Below are 15635 nucleotides of genomic sequence, written 5' to 3'. Positions count from 1 at the left end.
GCCAGCCCGACCGGCCCGGCCCGGCCCGGCGCCGCCCCTTCCGCCTCACCGCCCCTCCCCGGACACGCCGTGCTTTGACCGCCCGCTCCGAAAAGGCGATAGAGCCCAGGTAGACGTGAATTGTAAAATAATGTTTTTATTTTTTGGAAAAATGTACAGGGAGCCGCCGGCAGTTAAGATCTACACATTGTACAGCGAGCCAGGCTGCGGCCGGGAAGGCGACAGCCCTATTCTGCAAGGAGGGTGGAGGTTTGACACGCAGCGGAGATGGCCATACAAGAAAGAAGGGAAACGTGCTTTGCTTTTCTTTAAGTGAACAGGATCTTACTTATGACCAAAGTAGTACTGAGGAGAGAGGAGGGGAAAAAACAATCTGAATGACAGATTTTTTTCCAAAGTGGTACAAACATACAGGAACAGCCTCTTTGAACGTGGTATAAAATACTTCAGTCCTCTTTTTTCCACGCTGGGATTGCTAAAGTTAGCGATCAAAGGCTCTGTCAAAGCTTCGTTTCTGCCCTCTGCTTCTGAATCTGTTTCTACCGGAACTACCTCGCCTCCCGTTCCTGGAGCTCGAGAAACTCCTACTTCCTCCTCCTCCTCCTCCTCCTCGCTGCGTCTCTAACAACTCGGGCAATTCGGTTGCCACACACAAACGCCACTGTTTTGAATCTTCCCATCTTCCCTGTCAAAACAAAGTCATACATATCAAGTTACGTTCTAGGAATACAAATACAGTATATTTCATAATTATTAAATTGGCTCAAATGAACAAGCAAGGAAAGATGGTTAGCAAATACAGAGCGTTTAAGCTTCTAACTAAGCCGGTCAACGCTGGTTTCAAGATTTTGAGAATAAACGCTGCAGAAGTCCTAGGGCGTGTGCCACCGTGTAAAAGCACAAGTTTGTGACACTGGGGAAGACTCAGCACCCTGCGTAACAGAAGCTCTCCCACCAAGAGCTCCAGACCCCAGCGATGGCAGGGGCGATCCAACCCAAATGCAAACTCAAACAGGAACCGATGCTATAAAATTGAACTGAACCCACCCCACAGACTTACAGAGCAGCCTCTTTCCCCACTTTTCCATTGATAGGAGTGCAGCTAGAGTCCCTACTGATCCTCCAACACCCCACCCCACCCCACCGTTAACCTCTAATCTGGAACAAACGATTGTTTTAGGAGTGAGCGAGAGCTGGGGCATAAGGGCATGGAGATGCGCTAAGGGAACAATACCTGAAAGACAGATTGGCAGTGTAGGGAATTTTGGCATACAAATACTAATTCTGCCAAAGGAAAAATCGGATCTGGAATTCACTTTTCTGTGCAGGGAATTCTGGGTGAGGAGAATGGTAACATGGAGAAAAGGTCTCTTAAGTGTAATGAAACACACGTCTACAAAGATCACTCCCGCAGCAGTAACAGCAATGGAAAGTTCACACCACCGCTCTTCTCAGTGGAAAGTCTCAAGCTACAGATTTCTGGAGCCTGGGGGAATATTTAAGAAATGATCACTGTATGCTACTTCTGAACTTCTGTTCCTTCATCGGCATCCCTTTTGGCCACTATAAAAATCAGGATACAGGCTAGATAAGCTCTCCAGTCTGACCCAGTCAGGCCAGTTTCATCTAGTCTGCTGTAACCAGAAACTTCAGTGAAGTAAGTACCTCTATTTCCTTTTGGTCTGCTGCAGGAATATCAAAGCACACACCCTAAAAAGAGAGAATAATTTTAATGGATTCAAACCTAGCCTTTCTAATTGATTACTACTAAGAAAAAAAAAAAAAGGCCAGCACCTAGAAACCTATGTACTCAAACAAACAGTTTTACATTTCAAAGTGATAGGACAAGTGATTAGTGCTAAGTCAATGACATAACATACTTTGAAATCTTTGAGAGAGTTTCATCGGTGTCTCACAAAACATTGATACTTGCAATATTGTAAGAAAGTATGCTGCAAGACTTCATAGGAGAGGAAGGGGACTTCATTAAAAAGACCAATTTCACTCACAATCTCATATCCAAGTATCAAGATGCACCCAAGCAGTCTGTCTAGCGTTCAGGCACAAAGACACATGTGCCCGTTTGGCCTGACGAGAATTCCTTCCCATGCTGTTTTGAACGTATCTTTTAGGAGCTGACAGTGATTGTGAGCTTGTGTATCTCCACCCTATCCCATCTCTGCAAGTCATTAGGACCATCTTTCTCCTTCCTTAGCTGGATATCATAAGGCTCCAATCCCATTGTTTACCTTCCCATATTACTCCTTAATGGCTAGACTCTGCCACAGACTCTGTCTGTGTCCTCCATTTCTGTTGGGGTGTAGGCTACCCCTTTTTTTTTTAAGGCTCTCTTATTTTTCCAGATTTGTGCATGCATGTGGTATTGCATGCAGATGTGCTGCTGTCTTGATGATTTGCTAATCTAACTGCCATCAACACCTGCCCTTCTTCCATTTCCCTCCTTCTGGTACTTCCAAAACCCACACAGTCAACCTCCATTCATACCTTAACACATCTTACCACTCGCCACAAATCTCTACGTAAAAGTTCATTCAACATCTGTCTCTGAAGTGTCCTCACAACTTGTCTTCAAACAGTTCTGAGGTCTTTTTAGTTTGTCTACTGCCTTTTCCCATCCCAACATAAACGACAGAAAAAAAAAAAAAACGAAATACAAACTGACAGTTATCATTTACCAAGTCTTTATGTAGATCTCTGTAATAGAAACCTTAACATAGATATGAATGGAAATGTAGGGGTTTGTGAAATCACCAGAAAATTAATAGCACAACAAGAAATAAAAGAATGGCATGTGTTGACAGCACCTAAATGAGTCAGTCATGAAGATCAGAGTATCTCTGTGCAGCTTCTCAACCCAGCCAGATCAAGAAAACAAAAACTATACTTGAAAAAGCAGAAAGAGTGAACAAATCAGCAATATTGTCTTAATAACTCACAGAAGTAGAACATAATGAAAAGATCACTGTCAACTCCTATGGGGTACAAAAGGCACAGTACATGTTTGCTAAAGGACAACCCAGGAGACGTGATGAGGACTCAACAGGCAGTATTCCTTGTCCTCTGCGTCACCACAAATAATCCCAGACAGACTGTTTGACCGTCACCACAAATAATCCCAGACAGACTGTTTGACCATGCATGCTCTCATCCTTGCGAAAAATGTATGTGAAGTCCAAGATAAAAAGTGAAAGAAATCAGTTTTCTTAAAATAACTGTCTTGCATTGAGTATTGCTACAGTGGTTATAACAACATCACCTACACAGACCAAAATAATTTTCTGATCTTTCAGTTGTAGGTGGCAGAAATATGATAGACGTACCTTATCAGAACTGACGGTGTCTTAAGAAATCCTGTTCTACATTTAACCATAAAGGTACAGGGTAAACAGTTCACACCTTTTACCCATATAGTTATCCCTACAGAGACTTTCACCATTATACTGCATCGTACTACATCCTTAGCACGTCAGTGGAGCAGAGCCCTACATCCCTGAGATGACCACTCATAAGACAGATTAGGCCCGTCCTTCTGCCAGAGAATCCCTTGTCAACAGGGCCTTGAACGGGAGAAAAACAGACCACAAATATCCCTCCTGATATTTGCTGAGAAAAGGCTACAACCAAAGCATACAGTAGCAAAGATACAAAAAAGCTTACCATTCTTCCCTTGATGAAACACATCCTGTTCACCTTCCTATCAATATCATCACCCAACTGATCTCGCAGTCTTCGCCAAGCATAGCTCATATTGTTTATTTCTTCAGAGCAGCGTAGTATCATCGTAACAAATCCCTAAAAAGTATGAAGTTTTCTTATGTTTCTTTCAGTCAGAGCTTCATTTCATCTACCAGACATGAGAAAACTGCTTATTTACAGTTTGGAAACCAAGTTTTTAAAATGGCTACTGTTATGGGATAACAAGTATATTTATAACAACTCTATTTCTGCTTTTAACTAAAAAGAGTAGTGTTTTGTGGCCTAACCGCAGTTCCCACAAGCAAAACCATAAGGAGACAAATAATTATACATTTAGACAAAGTTGAGTGGTTTTTTTTTTTTTTTCCGAATTCCAGACAAATGTTAAGCTAAACGCACTTACAGCATCCGAGTTGAGCAGGGAGCGCTGTTCAATGGAAGTAGCGCCTGAAATATGGGCTAGAGCTGCAGCCAGGGCATTAACTGGCCCCTTCTCTTGTATTAGCCACCGAGCAGATTCTTTGAAATACTCAATAGCCGTTTGAGGAACAGAATCCAGACACCTAAGTATTTAAAGTAAAAAGACTGCTAGACGGGGAGAAAAGTTTACGCAGTGATATTTAGTAGACTCTGGGACAGAAGAAAAACAGCAATCCAAGAATTTAACAGAGATCAGTTATCAACTGATATCACCGTCCTTACAGAGAAAGGGCGATAATCAATTCAAACAGCCATTTTGAATTAGAAAGATATGAAGACATGATAGGGCTTAAGTCACTGAACATACCTGATGGCATCTTTGCTGGAAGCTTTTATTATATCTGTTGCAGTAGGAACACCAACACGCTTAAATGTAATGCCCTGAAATTTATAGTGAAATACAGATAAAAGTTACAGACCGTAAATAATTGAGTTCTAAAGAAATATTGTTGGTTTCCAGCGAAACAAGCATTTAAACCTTGCATTTTTCTTGTGCTGTTCACCTTTTAACTCCCTACATTTGCTAGTGAAAATTACAAGGTTGAGGTCACAGGAAAATCAGTAATGTTTACAAGCATTTAGTGTACATAGGTCAGTTTAAATGATTCTTTGAATCATAGCCTTAAACTCAAATGAACAGAAACCGTGTTGATTATTCCAGAAGAAAAGGCCTCTAAATTCTAGACAAAATTATAAATCCAAGTAAACCAGATTAAAATTAAAGTACATGTTATACAGCCTCTCTAAATTCAAGTCTTTTTTTTACACTCCTAAGACTAAACCATCTCATCCCAACTGAATGCTTAATCAGCGAGAAAGCTATCACGTGGGACAGCAAAAAGTGTATAAATCAGAGTAACAGTTCTCAACAAAGCTAGAAATATGCAGATCACTGATCACACGATAAGCCAGAGCGAACAATAACCTGAAATCCAGCTAGCTTCTTTTTCATTTCCACAGCTACAATCTCACTGGCATTTGGTGAAAAAGCGTGGGTATGAGAATCGGCGGTGTGCTGCCTGCTCCACAGTACGTGATTATGTACCCAAACTCTCCAAGATAAATTGAACCTCAAGTGGATGCTTTATAAGGTATATTCCACAATGAAAGTATTGAACAAAAAAGACACGAGGATATTAAACGCTACCCTATCACATTGCATTTGAGTGCTTGTGACTGGAAGGAAACTATACTTTACCGCTTTTTGCTCCACGTATCTTAATTGATTTTCTTCCTTCCGCTGATAAAAACAAATACAGATCCCAGTTCGGCCAGCTCGACCCGTGCGTCCAGAACGATGGATGTAGGACTCCACATCCTTCAAAATAAATAACTTTATGCTTTATCCAATTAAATCAGTTCATTCATATAACTTAATAGAAGCTGTTCTAGGTAAGCCTGAACAATGCACAATAATTGCAGCTGAGAAGTTAGAGAAACAATGGTTCTTTTTTAATTTAAAGTCAAAAGAGTAAGCTTTTCCACAACCCTCTAAAAAGCAAGGTTTGAAAACCAGAATCACAAGCATAGATCAACTAAGCCTTGTTTTGGCATCACCACAGGGAACCTGAGAAAACTTTGGAGCGCGTATACCTCTATACAAGGCCGCTCACACTCCTGCACGTCATCCTGAGCAACATGGTTACTGAGACATTAATAGTGAGTTCACTGAAAAAATTAACTTGCTTCTTTTAAACCCTCTCAACTTCAGCCAGCGTGCTCACTGTTGGGGTCTCCTCCTCACACATGCCTCTACTTAGTGAGTCATTCTTGCCAAACATATATAGCCTTTCTTTCCCCCTCTCCCTGCTTCCAGACTCGCAACACCATATATGGCCTCGAAGGGAGAGGCTTTAGACAGCCTTGAAGGCCAACCAAAATCTTTGGTGTTACCTGTGAGAAGTATTATCTGAAAGCATTCCAAAAAGACCGTCTTCAAACAGACTTTGGACTGATGCGCTCTTAAAATATCCTCTAAGAAACTACTTCTGTGTATCAGGATATGCTGATAAACTGCATGTGATGTACAACATCACTTGATAGCATTTACTACTTGAAAACAATACTATAATTTATACTGCAAGACACGCAACATACCTTTGGTGGAGAACCTTGTACAACCAGGTCAACTTCAGGGATATCTAAACCACGGGCAGCTACGTTTGTTGCAACCAGAACTTTAAACGCGCCATTTCTAAAACCTTTCAGTGTTATCTCCCTTTGCTTTTGAGGAATGTCACCATGCAACGACTGGCAATCCTGAAAAACAGTATTATTACAGGACTGTACCAAAATTCAAAACAATACTCCATTTTATGGTCACTTTTGGGTACAATATCATGGTATACAATAGCTATCGTACGGCAAGATACTCAGTGCTTCCTTATTCATATACCTCAAAGACCTTTAACAACTGAAGGAAAACAGAATAGCAATGCACATCTTGTCACAGGCCACAGCAATTAGAGATGGATATAATACCTATGCCCTGACTTTCAGTCCATGCCCCCTGTGCAAGACTGAGGTTGTTTATAAATAGGCATCTCTGACAGAACGTCCTAAGGCTTTCATAACATTAAGTTAGACAACTTTTCCAAAATGGTGTTACTTCTTACTTCCCTTTAATATAATCAATTTCCCTTCTATCAATTAAACGTCAAAAATAGAAATGGTCTTAAAAAGGAATTACAGTTCTAAAGACTTTTTTTTTTTAATCCAAGTATTCTGAAAGTCCTTCTGTATCACAGCAATCACACGTACAAAGACCAAGACACAGAAACTAAAATGACTTTTTCTCCACTTCACATTTGTCAATATTTTACCCATAGTTCGTTTCCATGCTTTTCACATGTAAACAGAATGATTTAAAAATAATAACGCGATGTTAGCATTAGCTCAGAATTCAAAAAAATAACTTGCAGACAGTTGTAATTAACGTCACCTGATAGAGGGAACAGGCAAATATTCTGCTAGCAAGCATTAAAATGCTAAATCAGAAACATCTAAGTAATTTCCTTCTCTTACCTGCCAAGATCAGAGTTCTGCATTGCCTATGCAAGATTTGATATCACTAACACCACCAGTAACGCAGGATAAGGCTCCACGCTCAGGTTTAGCTGTTAGTGAGGTCATCTAGGAGTGCGGGAGAAACACTCCTGAACACAGTTGAGGCAGATCAAAGAGCTTCTCCTTTCCCTAAAAACACAATGCTACACTGCTTTCTAGATATAAGGTAACCCATCTCCTCCATGAAAACACATACAGAAGAAGTAGTTGCTGTGATACCACCACCATAACACAGCACGCAGCACCAGTGTGGCAACACATCTTAGACATTGCCACACCACTACATCAGCTAATTATCTTCTACCAGAGTTAAGAGTGCTGTAGCAAAAATCTCAAGCATAAACTAAAGACCGTTCACAAGAGTTGACAGACCAAATTATTTCTATGCATACACCTTTAAACTCTTCCTAAAAGCTAGTAAGCTTCTCAATGAAATACAGATAGAGCCTCTAGTGTTTTACGGCTGTAAACCCCTGACTGGGGCCCCCTGAAACCATTAATGGCAGCCTCGCAGCTCCATAACTGCTATTCCAGTACCATGACCTGTTATCCAAGTAGCTCTCAAATCTTCTTGTTACCATATTTTAACCCAAGAGAGAAGGCTGTCTGAAGGATTAATTGATTTGTAACTGTCTCATTTAATGTCAACGAGACCTCCTCTCTAAAAATAAAACAAACAAACAAAAAAACCTATATAGCCCAGTCCTGAAGATCATAATATATGAATTTTCAATCAGTGTGGGGTTTTTTTGTTTGGGGGGGGGGGGAGCATTTAAATGTTTTGAAACGATCTGACTACCTGCAAAAACATACCTTATCCACTTTGAAAGTCACTCTTTCAAACTTAGCACAGGTCCAATATCGACACAGGGTTGATATTATCTGTGACAGGTTTTGTTACTCAATATAGAAGATAAAATACCTGTTTGATTGAAGCATTTAAAGCCAGTTCATTTGCCTCCTTTTTGGTCTCACAAAAGACAATGGTCCTCCCATGGCTGCCACTGTAGACCTGAATGACATCCCCAATAACCGCAGCTCTCTGAGACCAGTGACATTCAATAGCCAAATGCTGTGGAGAAGAATTCCAGTATTTAGCTTACATAAAAATACAAGATTCTCTCTCAAAACATTTGAGAATGTAAAATCCACAAATACTAAAAAGTTAGAGTTTATTGAGGGGCAAAACACGCTAACTTGCATTGCTAGAACTTGTAGGATCCATAAGGCCCTTATGTCCACCATGATTAGTCTAACACTAAGCAAAGTAATTAGAGTAAGAAAAATAAAGGTGACAGCATACATATCACCTCTGTAAAGCAAGACAAAAACAGGAGATGACCTATTATTTCTCTGCAGGACAGTCAGGAGTGCAGAATTTATCATATTTCTATTAAAGACAGCTTTATGTCAGACAAAGTGACACAAATGAACACAGTGCCTTACAATTTTTTTGCAAACTCAAGATTAACAGTCTTTCAGTCCCACTGATACAATTTTGATGTGTGCAACTGGTCAGTCAAAATACTGTTAAACAATATTTAAACAGAAACAAATACCTTACTTTATCAGGTAAAGAAAAGTAATTCAGGCTTCTAACATACCTGTATTGTATTCCTTGCTATGGTACTTACTGCACAACAAGCAAAGGCCTAGTGAGGGGAGATACCATGAAAAGTTTGAAAAAGCCTCCTCTATACAAGATACCAGAATTCAGTGGTGATGTCTGTGGTAATTTGAGAGAGCCAGGTTAATATTAATGTGTGCCTTTTGATTGCAACTCAGATAAATTCCGGTCTTGCTTTTCTCTGAAAGCAGAAACAACTGACAAATGAGGCACAGTGGGCTGAAAGTCTATAGTGTTACTGGATGCTGTAAGAGGAGAAACAGATGCTAAACCTAGGCACAGTCTGAATAGCTGTAACACGTCCTATACCTAAAAAATAATTCTCACAGCAATTTTTTTGATAACATACCTTGGGAGCGGGTGACCATTTCAGGCAGAAAGGAAAAGGGAAGACGACTGAAAATACTCCACCTTAGACAGGTTACTCACTTCTACTGTTGTAGCAGCCTTTTGAGTTCTTCTCCCAATAAGGTCAATCTGCTCATATTTAGACTTCATGTATTTCTTAGCTACATCATACACCCAATGTGGGCAAGTTGCAGAAAACAGTAGCGTCTGGGGATTGTCTTCAGAATCTTAAAACACAGAACAATGTTTCAAAACCTTGGTTTCTTGCATCTTACAGAAATTTACTAGTTTATCTCAAAAAAGTTATTAAAGATATGACTCAAATCTCAGTATCTAAAATACACAGTGAAATTCTACTTTTTAAATTTTATGTATTACCAACATGGAGAGGAAAAAAAAAAAAAACTATCTAGACAGTCAAACTATTTTCAAGTTTATAAAAAAAAAAAAAAACTATGAAAAAAATCCAGTTTGCTTTCAAGTGATGTAAAAGGTAAAAAGCTTCTAATTCCTTTCAATTGGAAGAGATCTAAGTACACTTTATAGACAGGTGTCAAAGTTGTCTAAAAATTCCTAGTTACTGGATTTTAAGCTTTGCAAAGGTTCTATGAATGATTCCCACTTTTGCAACACTTCCTCAGATATTACCTTCACAGCACATTTCCTAGATTATGCTATTCAGTCTTTTCAAAATAAAGCCAGCTTGCAAGCTTCAGAAAACATACCTGGGTTTCAGTAGACTAATGACTACTATATTCCTTACTATTTGTTTAAATATTGAGATTACCCTTCTTGTACGCAACTCGTAATATGTCCTCCACTTGTTCAGCAAATCCCATATCCAACATCTGGTCAACTTCATCAAGGACAACATGTTTCACCTTGCTAAGGTCCAGCTTGCCATTCTGAAGATGGTCTTTGATTCGACCAGGTGTGCCAACCAAAATGTCAATGCCACTTCTAATGAGATCAACTGATTAAAAAAAAAAAAAAGAAAAAGGAAAGGAAAGAATAGATGTTAACAGTGAACTAGTGAGCATTCTCTACATTAGAAAGACTTGTTAGCCGAGTAATAATGAGACAACAGCTTCTTAAAACAAACATTGTAACAATTTTCCCCACAAACAGAAATTAGAGCAAATGATGAAGGGGAGGAAACTGAGGGGGAAAAAAATTGTGCAAATAGGTAGAAGCACTACTGCTCTTCGGGGGAGAGGGGCGCCACTCATCCCCCTTCCATCGCCCCCGTGATTTAGATTAAGCATCAAACTAGGAGTTTGTTTCAACATACTTTGGAAGAAGTTAGCTCTTCCCAAATTGTCCGACTGCTTTAATAAGAAACTTTCTTTCTTTTAATATTTCTTCATTTGACTGTCTGAATTACTGACACCTCTTTCCAAAGTTCTGCGTGAAAAAAAAATTCATCCCAACTGACTTGTGACACAAGATCTGTTGTGACAAGAGACCTTATTCTCATTTCTACACTAATTAGCTCCTAGTATGACTATCAAGACAGCTAACTACATAGTCAGAATACAGACCTTGTCCTCCAATTTACAGATCTTCTACACGTACAATCCTATTACCAGGCCAAAAAACCATAGCCACCCACAGCTCTAAGACTTAAAAACAAAATATAAATGTTTACAAGAACCTAGACTGAATACTCTATACAATCTCTTTCACTTTGGTTCAATGTACATGAGTAAACAAAGAATACTAAGAATACAGTTGACAACTATTCTTATTTCCCATCATAAGAAGATATATACTGAGCTATTGAATTCCCCATGAACGCTCCCCAGTTCTTGAATGCAAGTGTGTGTTTGGAAAGAGCCACCTGCATTTCTCAAATACATCAGTCAATCTGTATTTCAATTATTGGTCAAAAGCGTCACTTACTCTGACCATTATATGGCGTTCCTCCATAAAAACAAGCTACTGTGAGTTTTTTTGTGATGTCCTTGAAGTCTTTGGCAACCTGGTTTGCCAGCTCTCTCGTTGGAGCAAGAACTAATACCTAGATAGAAGGAAAACAATATAGAGACGTTCTCGCAACATGACTTCTGCCAAGAAGCCACTAGATTTCATTTTAGGTCTACACATTCCACCATTTAAAAACAATTCAGGTTGAAATAACATTATCTAAGCAAAGATTAGGGAAATACATTGCTTAAGGTTCTCGGAACATCATTAATCTCCCTCAGCAGGCATTCATTTAGGACAGGCTAATTTTGTTTTTTTTTGTTTTTTTTTTTTAATGCAATATACAGGAGGTACTTAAATCTTACCTAATTTTGGCTCTAGAACATATCAGCTATGAGAATCTTCTTCTAGATGTGCATACGCTTTAGTTTAATAGCGATTGCAAACTTGGTATCAGTGGCTCGACCAAAGGAGCCTTAAAATACTTGTCCTATAACTTCTTTCAACATTGACACACATTAAAGGGAGTGGGAAGTGGTGTACTATGATTAAGTAAGGCCTGAAAACTTCTCTACTTTAAGACTTGATTTCTTGGAAGAAAGCTTTCCCTTCTCTGCAGAAGATTGTGCCAAATCTGCAACCAACATTCTCAGTCAGCCAGCCACCGTTTACCTAGATTGGCAGATGTAACGGTTCTGAATTTGGATAAAACATTTGGCTCTAGTTCTGCAATATGAGTTTCAGGTAATCTATGAGATGGGTGACAAGATGAATTGAACAGGCAAAATAAGTTTTCCTCCCATTAACGAGGAAACGATCTGATTGGCCCTATCTAGTTCTGGAGGTCACTGTGTATCTCCTTTCACAAAATTCTTACAGCGTATCTGTATTCCCTTGCAGAACGCAGGCAGCTAGTAATGAGTCTACATCCTTTGGAGAAAAAGCTTCAACATCTGGTGGTGGTCCTAATGAAAAATTAGTCTATTCTGGAAATCTTCCGCTACTTACCATTTAAACAAACATGTTTAAGCAGACAATCTTTTATCAGTTAAAAAGATCTCTCATCTATTGCTAACCTGGGGAAAATAAGAGGTATCCAGAGACGCCCTAAACTGCTTAACATCAAATCCCAGAGCCTCTTGGATCTTTGCTTTGTACCAGTGACTACTGGACTCTAGCAGATGAGGCCAAAAATAACTAGTGACAGGTTGAACTCCTACAATGTCGGTCTTGTATATGCAGCAAGAGGGAACTGACAAGTGAATAGAGCTACTTTGCTCTTTGATCTTGATCAGAGGGCATGAGGCAGCACAGGATGCAGGTACAGCCCCAGTGAACAATGCTGTCAAAGAGTCTTTAACATGGATTAGTTTATCCCTGCACAGACCTGAAGAACTTTTCCAGTAGATTAAAAATCTGAGTCGTTCAGACGTAAGACAAAGCAAAAACACTGATTGCAACCAAGCGTAGTTACCTTTGGTGAACGGCCTCTTCTTCTTTCCTGTGTGTCTGCCTGGAGCTTTTCAATTAAGGGGATAGCAAAAGAGAACGTTTTCCCGGTTCCAGTTCGTGCTTGAGCAATTACATCTTTGCCAGCATACACTGGGTGAAAGGTCTTTACTTGCACAGGAAACAGGTACGTTACTCCTCGAGCTGTGGCAATTTAAACAGACGCCTTTAATATAATCATGTTACAGTTGTTCTTGCATAGTCTTCAGAGGAAGTCATCCCAAGCAGAGCATTCGCCAACTCTACAGAGTAAGTCAGGACTATGGCATCGTCTTCACCGATTTATTTCATCACAGAGCTCAACTTGAAGAGTGCCGAGTGCCTTGGGAGTCTCTAACCCATTCTCCAGCTTCCTGTCACCAGAGATACTGCTAGCTTGGACAGGTGGAGTTACTATCCTTCAATAAAAGAGTCTTAAAATATTGTGGCTTTATTTATGTGATCCCGCCCATCTATACAGGCAGATCTCTTACTTGCACGCCAAAACCATTTCTACTCTTATCCCAATTTCACAGAGAGTCAGTCATACTAATGTCAGAGATACTTAGTACACCTGTTATTCTTTCCCTTACATAGAAATAAGTTTTGCCTCCGTGTAGCATCTATGCTTGCATACACACAAGCAGAGCACATCTCAAATGCTGACTGAATATGCTAAGCATAAAAAAAAAAATGGCAGAGATCATTTATTTTCTGTGATCACACGATACCAAGAAATTTACCTTGAAGAAGCTGAACAGTCCCTTTGGAAATACAAAAATTGGAGAAAGCACCTTCTTTCTGTTCTTCGGTCAACTCCTGTTTGGTAAACAACAATTCAGATAACATCCCACGTGAGTATCATAGGATCATTCAGAAAATTCAGAGTAACAGTGTAGGCACTAATGTCGTGCCCAAAGGTCAAATTTTCAGTGACAATAACCTAACGCAGCTGAAGGCTCTTCTTTGTTTTACTTAATATCATATTCCAAAGCTACACAGAAGTGATCTGTAATAAGACTTTTTTTCCTATGCAATGGCATAACTCTTAGTACCAAGTATCCCAATCAATTTTAAAATAATATTTAAAAACAATTCCTGATGGCCTAGAATACTTTGTTATAACAGGCAAGAACCAGGCTTGGCATTTAGTCCATTTCCTACTTTCGAAATAATACAGCACAGTGATTTACAGATACAGAAATCAGTCCCCATAACAATAACGTTAAAAGGTAGATCACTATCAACTGTTCCTACTTGCTAGCAAACCACATAGTGATTTAAGCAATGAAGGAGAGGAAGGAATGCCAAACTATGGAAATTCTAGAGGCTTTGTTAAGCATCAATTGGAATGAGAAACAAAAACAAGCAACAAAAAATACAAGTAAAAAGCTTTTCAAAGCAAATACCAGGTAAAATAGAATGTGCTTTCCTTCTTTAAAAAAAAAAAAGGAAATGGTTCATGAAGTAATTTTAAAGAACCTAAATCAAGCAAAAACATTCAGACAACATAAAAACTAGTATCATTCTTATAGAAAGGATTAAAAAGACTTACAAACTTGGCATGTCAATACATTTTATTATTTAAGGAGCATCTTATTGCATTAGCTACTATTTAATAAGAACAGACATACAGACAGGTAAATAGGTAATGTTTTCTTTTTCCACTAGCTAGAAACAGCTAATTATTCTTTCATTGGAAAAGAACTCGCACTAACAAAAATACACCAATTAAAATATATTTCTGGCGATTACAGCCACATCTAATGGTGCTGAATCATATTAAAGCATCACCTCACTGCAGCTTGTCCGACTGCCAACGGTCACCACAGCGTTAGACCGTGGAAGTCAAGAAACTACGCCACGCTGATAAAGAACTTGAGCATCCCCAGAATTTTGAAGTTTTACAAATAACAGACATAAAAGACAGCTCAGTTAGCTTTAGGCCTTGAAGACTGGCAGCAGTGCTCCCGTTGGTTAGAATAAGACAAAAATGAGAAGTAACTTGTTGTAAGTTTAATCTTGTTGCAACGCAGGAGGTGAAAGGTAAAGACGGCACTATAGCAAAACCAATTACTAGTTTTACCTGCTCTTGCTCGCTGTCACAGTCACCACTTGATGTTTCACTGGAATTACTGTGCCGTTTTTTGCGGGTGGACTTAACGTTTAGGGAAGACAGCCTCGCGTGCTCCGGGCTTTCTCCCCTACTATCACCGTTTTCTTTATCCCCGCTCCTCGCCCTTTTGAGTTTCGGAGAATCAAGGTCATCCTCTGACTGCTCGCTTTCGTCTGACGGAGACCTCCTCCTCCGGGACCTGTCGCGGTGTTTAGGCTTCTTCTCTTTTTTCTCCTTCTAGGTCGGCCACAGAGCGACGCAACCACGAATGAAAACACACGTGCGCGAAGCGCGCACAAGGCAGCGCGGAAGAGCGTTAACAACGAACATTTCCTTCCCAACCGCCCACGGCCGGGGTGGGGGGGGGGTCGCACGCGGTAACGGCTTCCCGCCGCCGCGCCCCCGCCCGCACACGCTTTCCCGACCCGGCCTCCGCTTGCGGGGCTCAAACCCGCCCCCCCCCTCCTCCTCCTCCTCCTCCTCCTCCTCCTTCTCCTCCTCCTCCTCCCCGCAAGCGCACGTGGCCCCGGCGGCCGCGAGCGACGCAACGGCCGGCGGCCGCGGCGCGGCTAGGCCAGGCCAGGCCGCAGAGCCCTCGCCGGTACCTTGCGCCGCCGCCGGCTGCTCTCTAGGGCCGACTCGCTCTCCATAGGGCTCTCGGGCTCGGACTCGGCCCCGCTGCTGGCGCAAAACCGGGTGGCCTCAGGCATCTCCGCTCACCGGCCGCGCCACCGCCGCCGCCGCCGCCGCCCCGTGTGACAGGAACGGGCCCCACCCCGGAACCCGCCCCGGCAACGCGTGGGCGGGGCGACGGCGCCGCGACCAGCCAATAGGACCGCGGGACTACAAGAGCCAGCATGCCTCGGC

At 40.9% G+C, this 15635-nt stretch overlaps 1 protein-coding gene across 2 annotated transcripts; it reads right to left on the bottom strand.

The window, feature by feature from the left end:
• Positions 1-120: 120 nt before the first annotated feature.
• Positions 121-15569, bottom strand: LOC104145048 (nucleolar RNA helicase 2). 2 transcript variants are annotated; one of them, XM_068950904.1, is made up of 15 exons: positions 15374-15569; positions 14739-15005; positions 13396-13471; positions 12639-12817; positions 11141-11258; positions 10026-10211; positions 9320-9465; positions 8186-8335; positions 6295-6456; positions 5396-5515; positions 4505-4578; positions 4121-4280; positions 3679-3813; positions 1666-1710; positions 121-685 (listed from the first exon to the last, which is right to left on the bottom strand). In XM_068950904.1, exons 1-15 carry the CDS (start codon positions 15476-15478, stop codon positions 482-484), a joined length of 2127 nt encoding a protein of 708 aa, XP_068807005.1. In that variant the 5' UTR covers positions 15479-15569; the 3' UTR covers positions 121-481. The 2 variants fall into 2 exon arrangements, with proteins under 2 accessions (XP_068807005.1, XP_068807006.1); XM_068950905.1 differs by having other exon boundaries at positions 14739-15002; positions 15374-15551.
• Between the last annotated feature and the right edge of the window lie 66 nt (positions 15570-15635).

Source organism: Struthio camelus, chromosome 7 (assembly GCF_040807025.1).
Source record: "Struthio camelus isolate bStrCam1 chromosome 7, bStrCam1.hap1, whole genome shotgun sequence".
Taxonomy (NCBI): Eukaryota; Metazoa; Chordata; class Aves; order Struthioniformes; family Struthionidae; genus Struthio; species Struthio camelus.
The sequence above is the reverse complement of the archived record's forward strand: the minus strand, read 5'-3'. Positions and strand labels throughout refer to the sequence as shown.

Excerpts from the sequence above, each read along its gene's own strand:
- LOC104145048 (XM_068950904.1), bottom strand. The coding sequence starts at position 15,478 with ATGCCTGAGGCCACCCGGTTTTGCGCCAGCAGCGGGGCCGAGTCCGAG. Across the intron at positions 15,006-15,373 it reads GCAGCCGGCGGCGGCGCAAG|AAGGAGAAAAAAGAGAAGAA; the intron begins GTACCGGCGAGG and ends TGGCCGACCTAG. Across the intron at positions 1,711-3,678 it reads GTTTCATCAAGGGAAGAATG|GGTGTGTGCTTTGATATTCC; the intron begins GTAAGCTTTTTT and ends CTCTCTTTTTAG.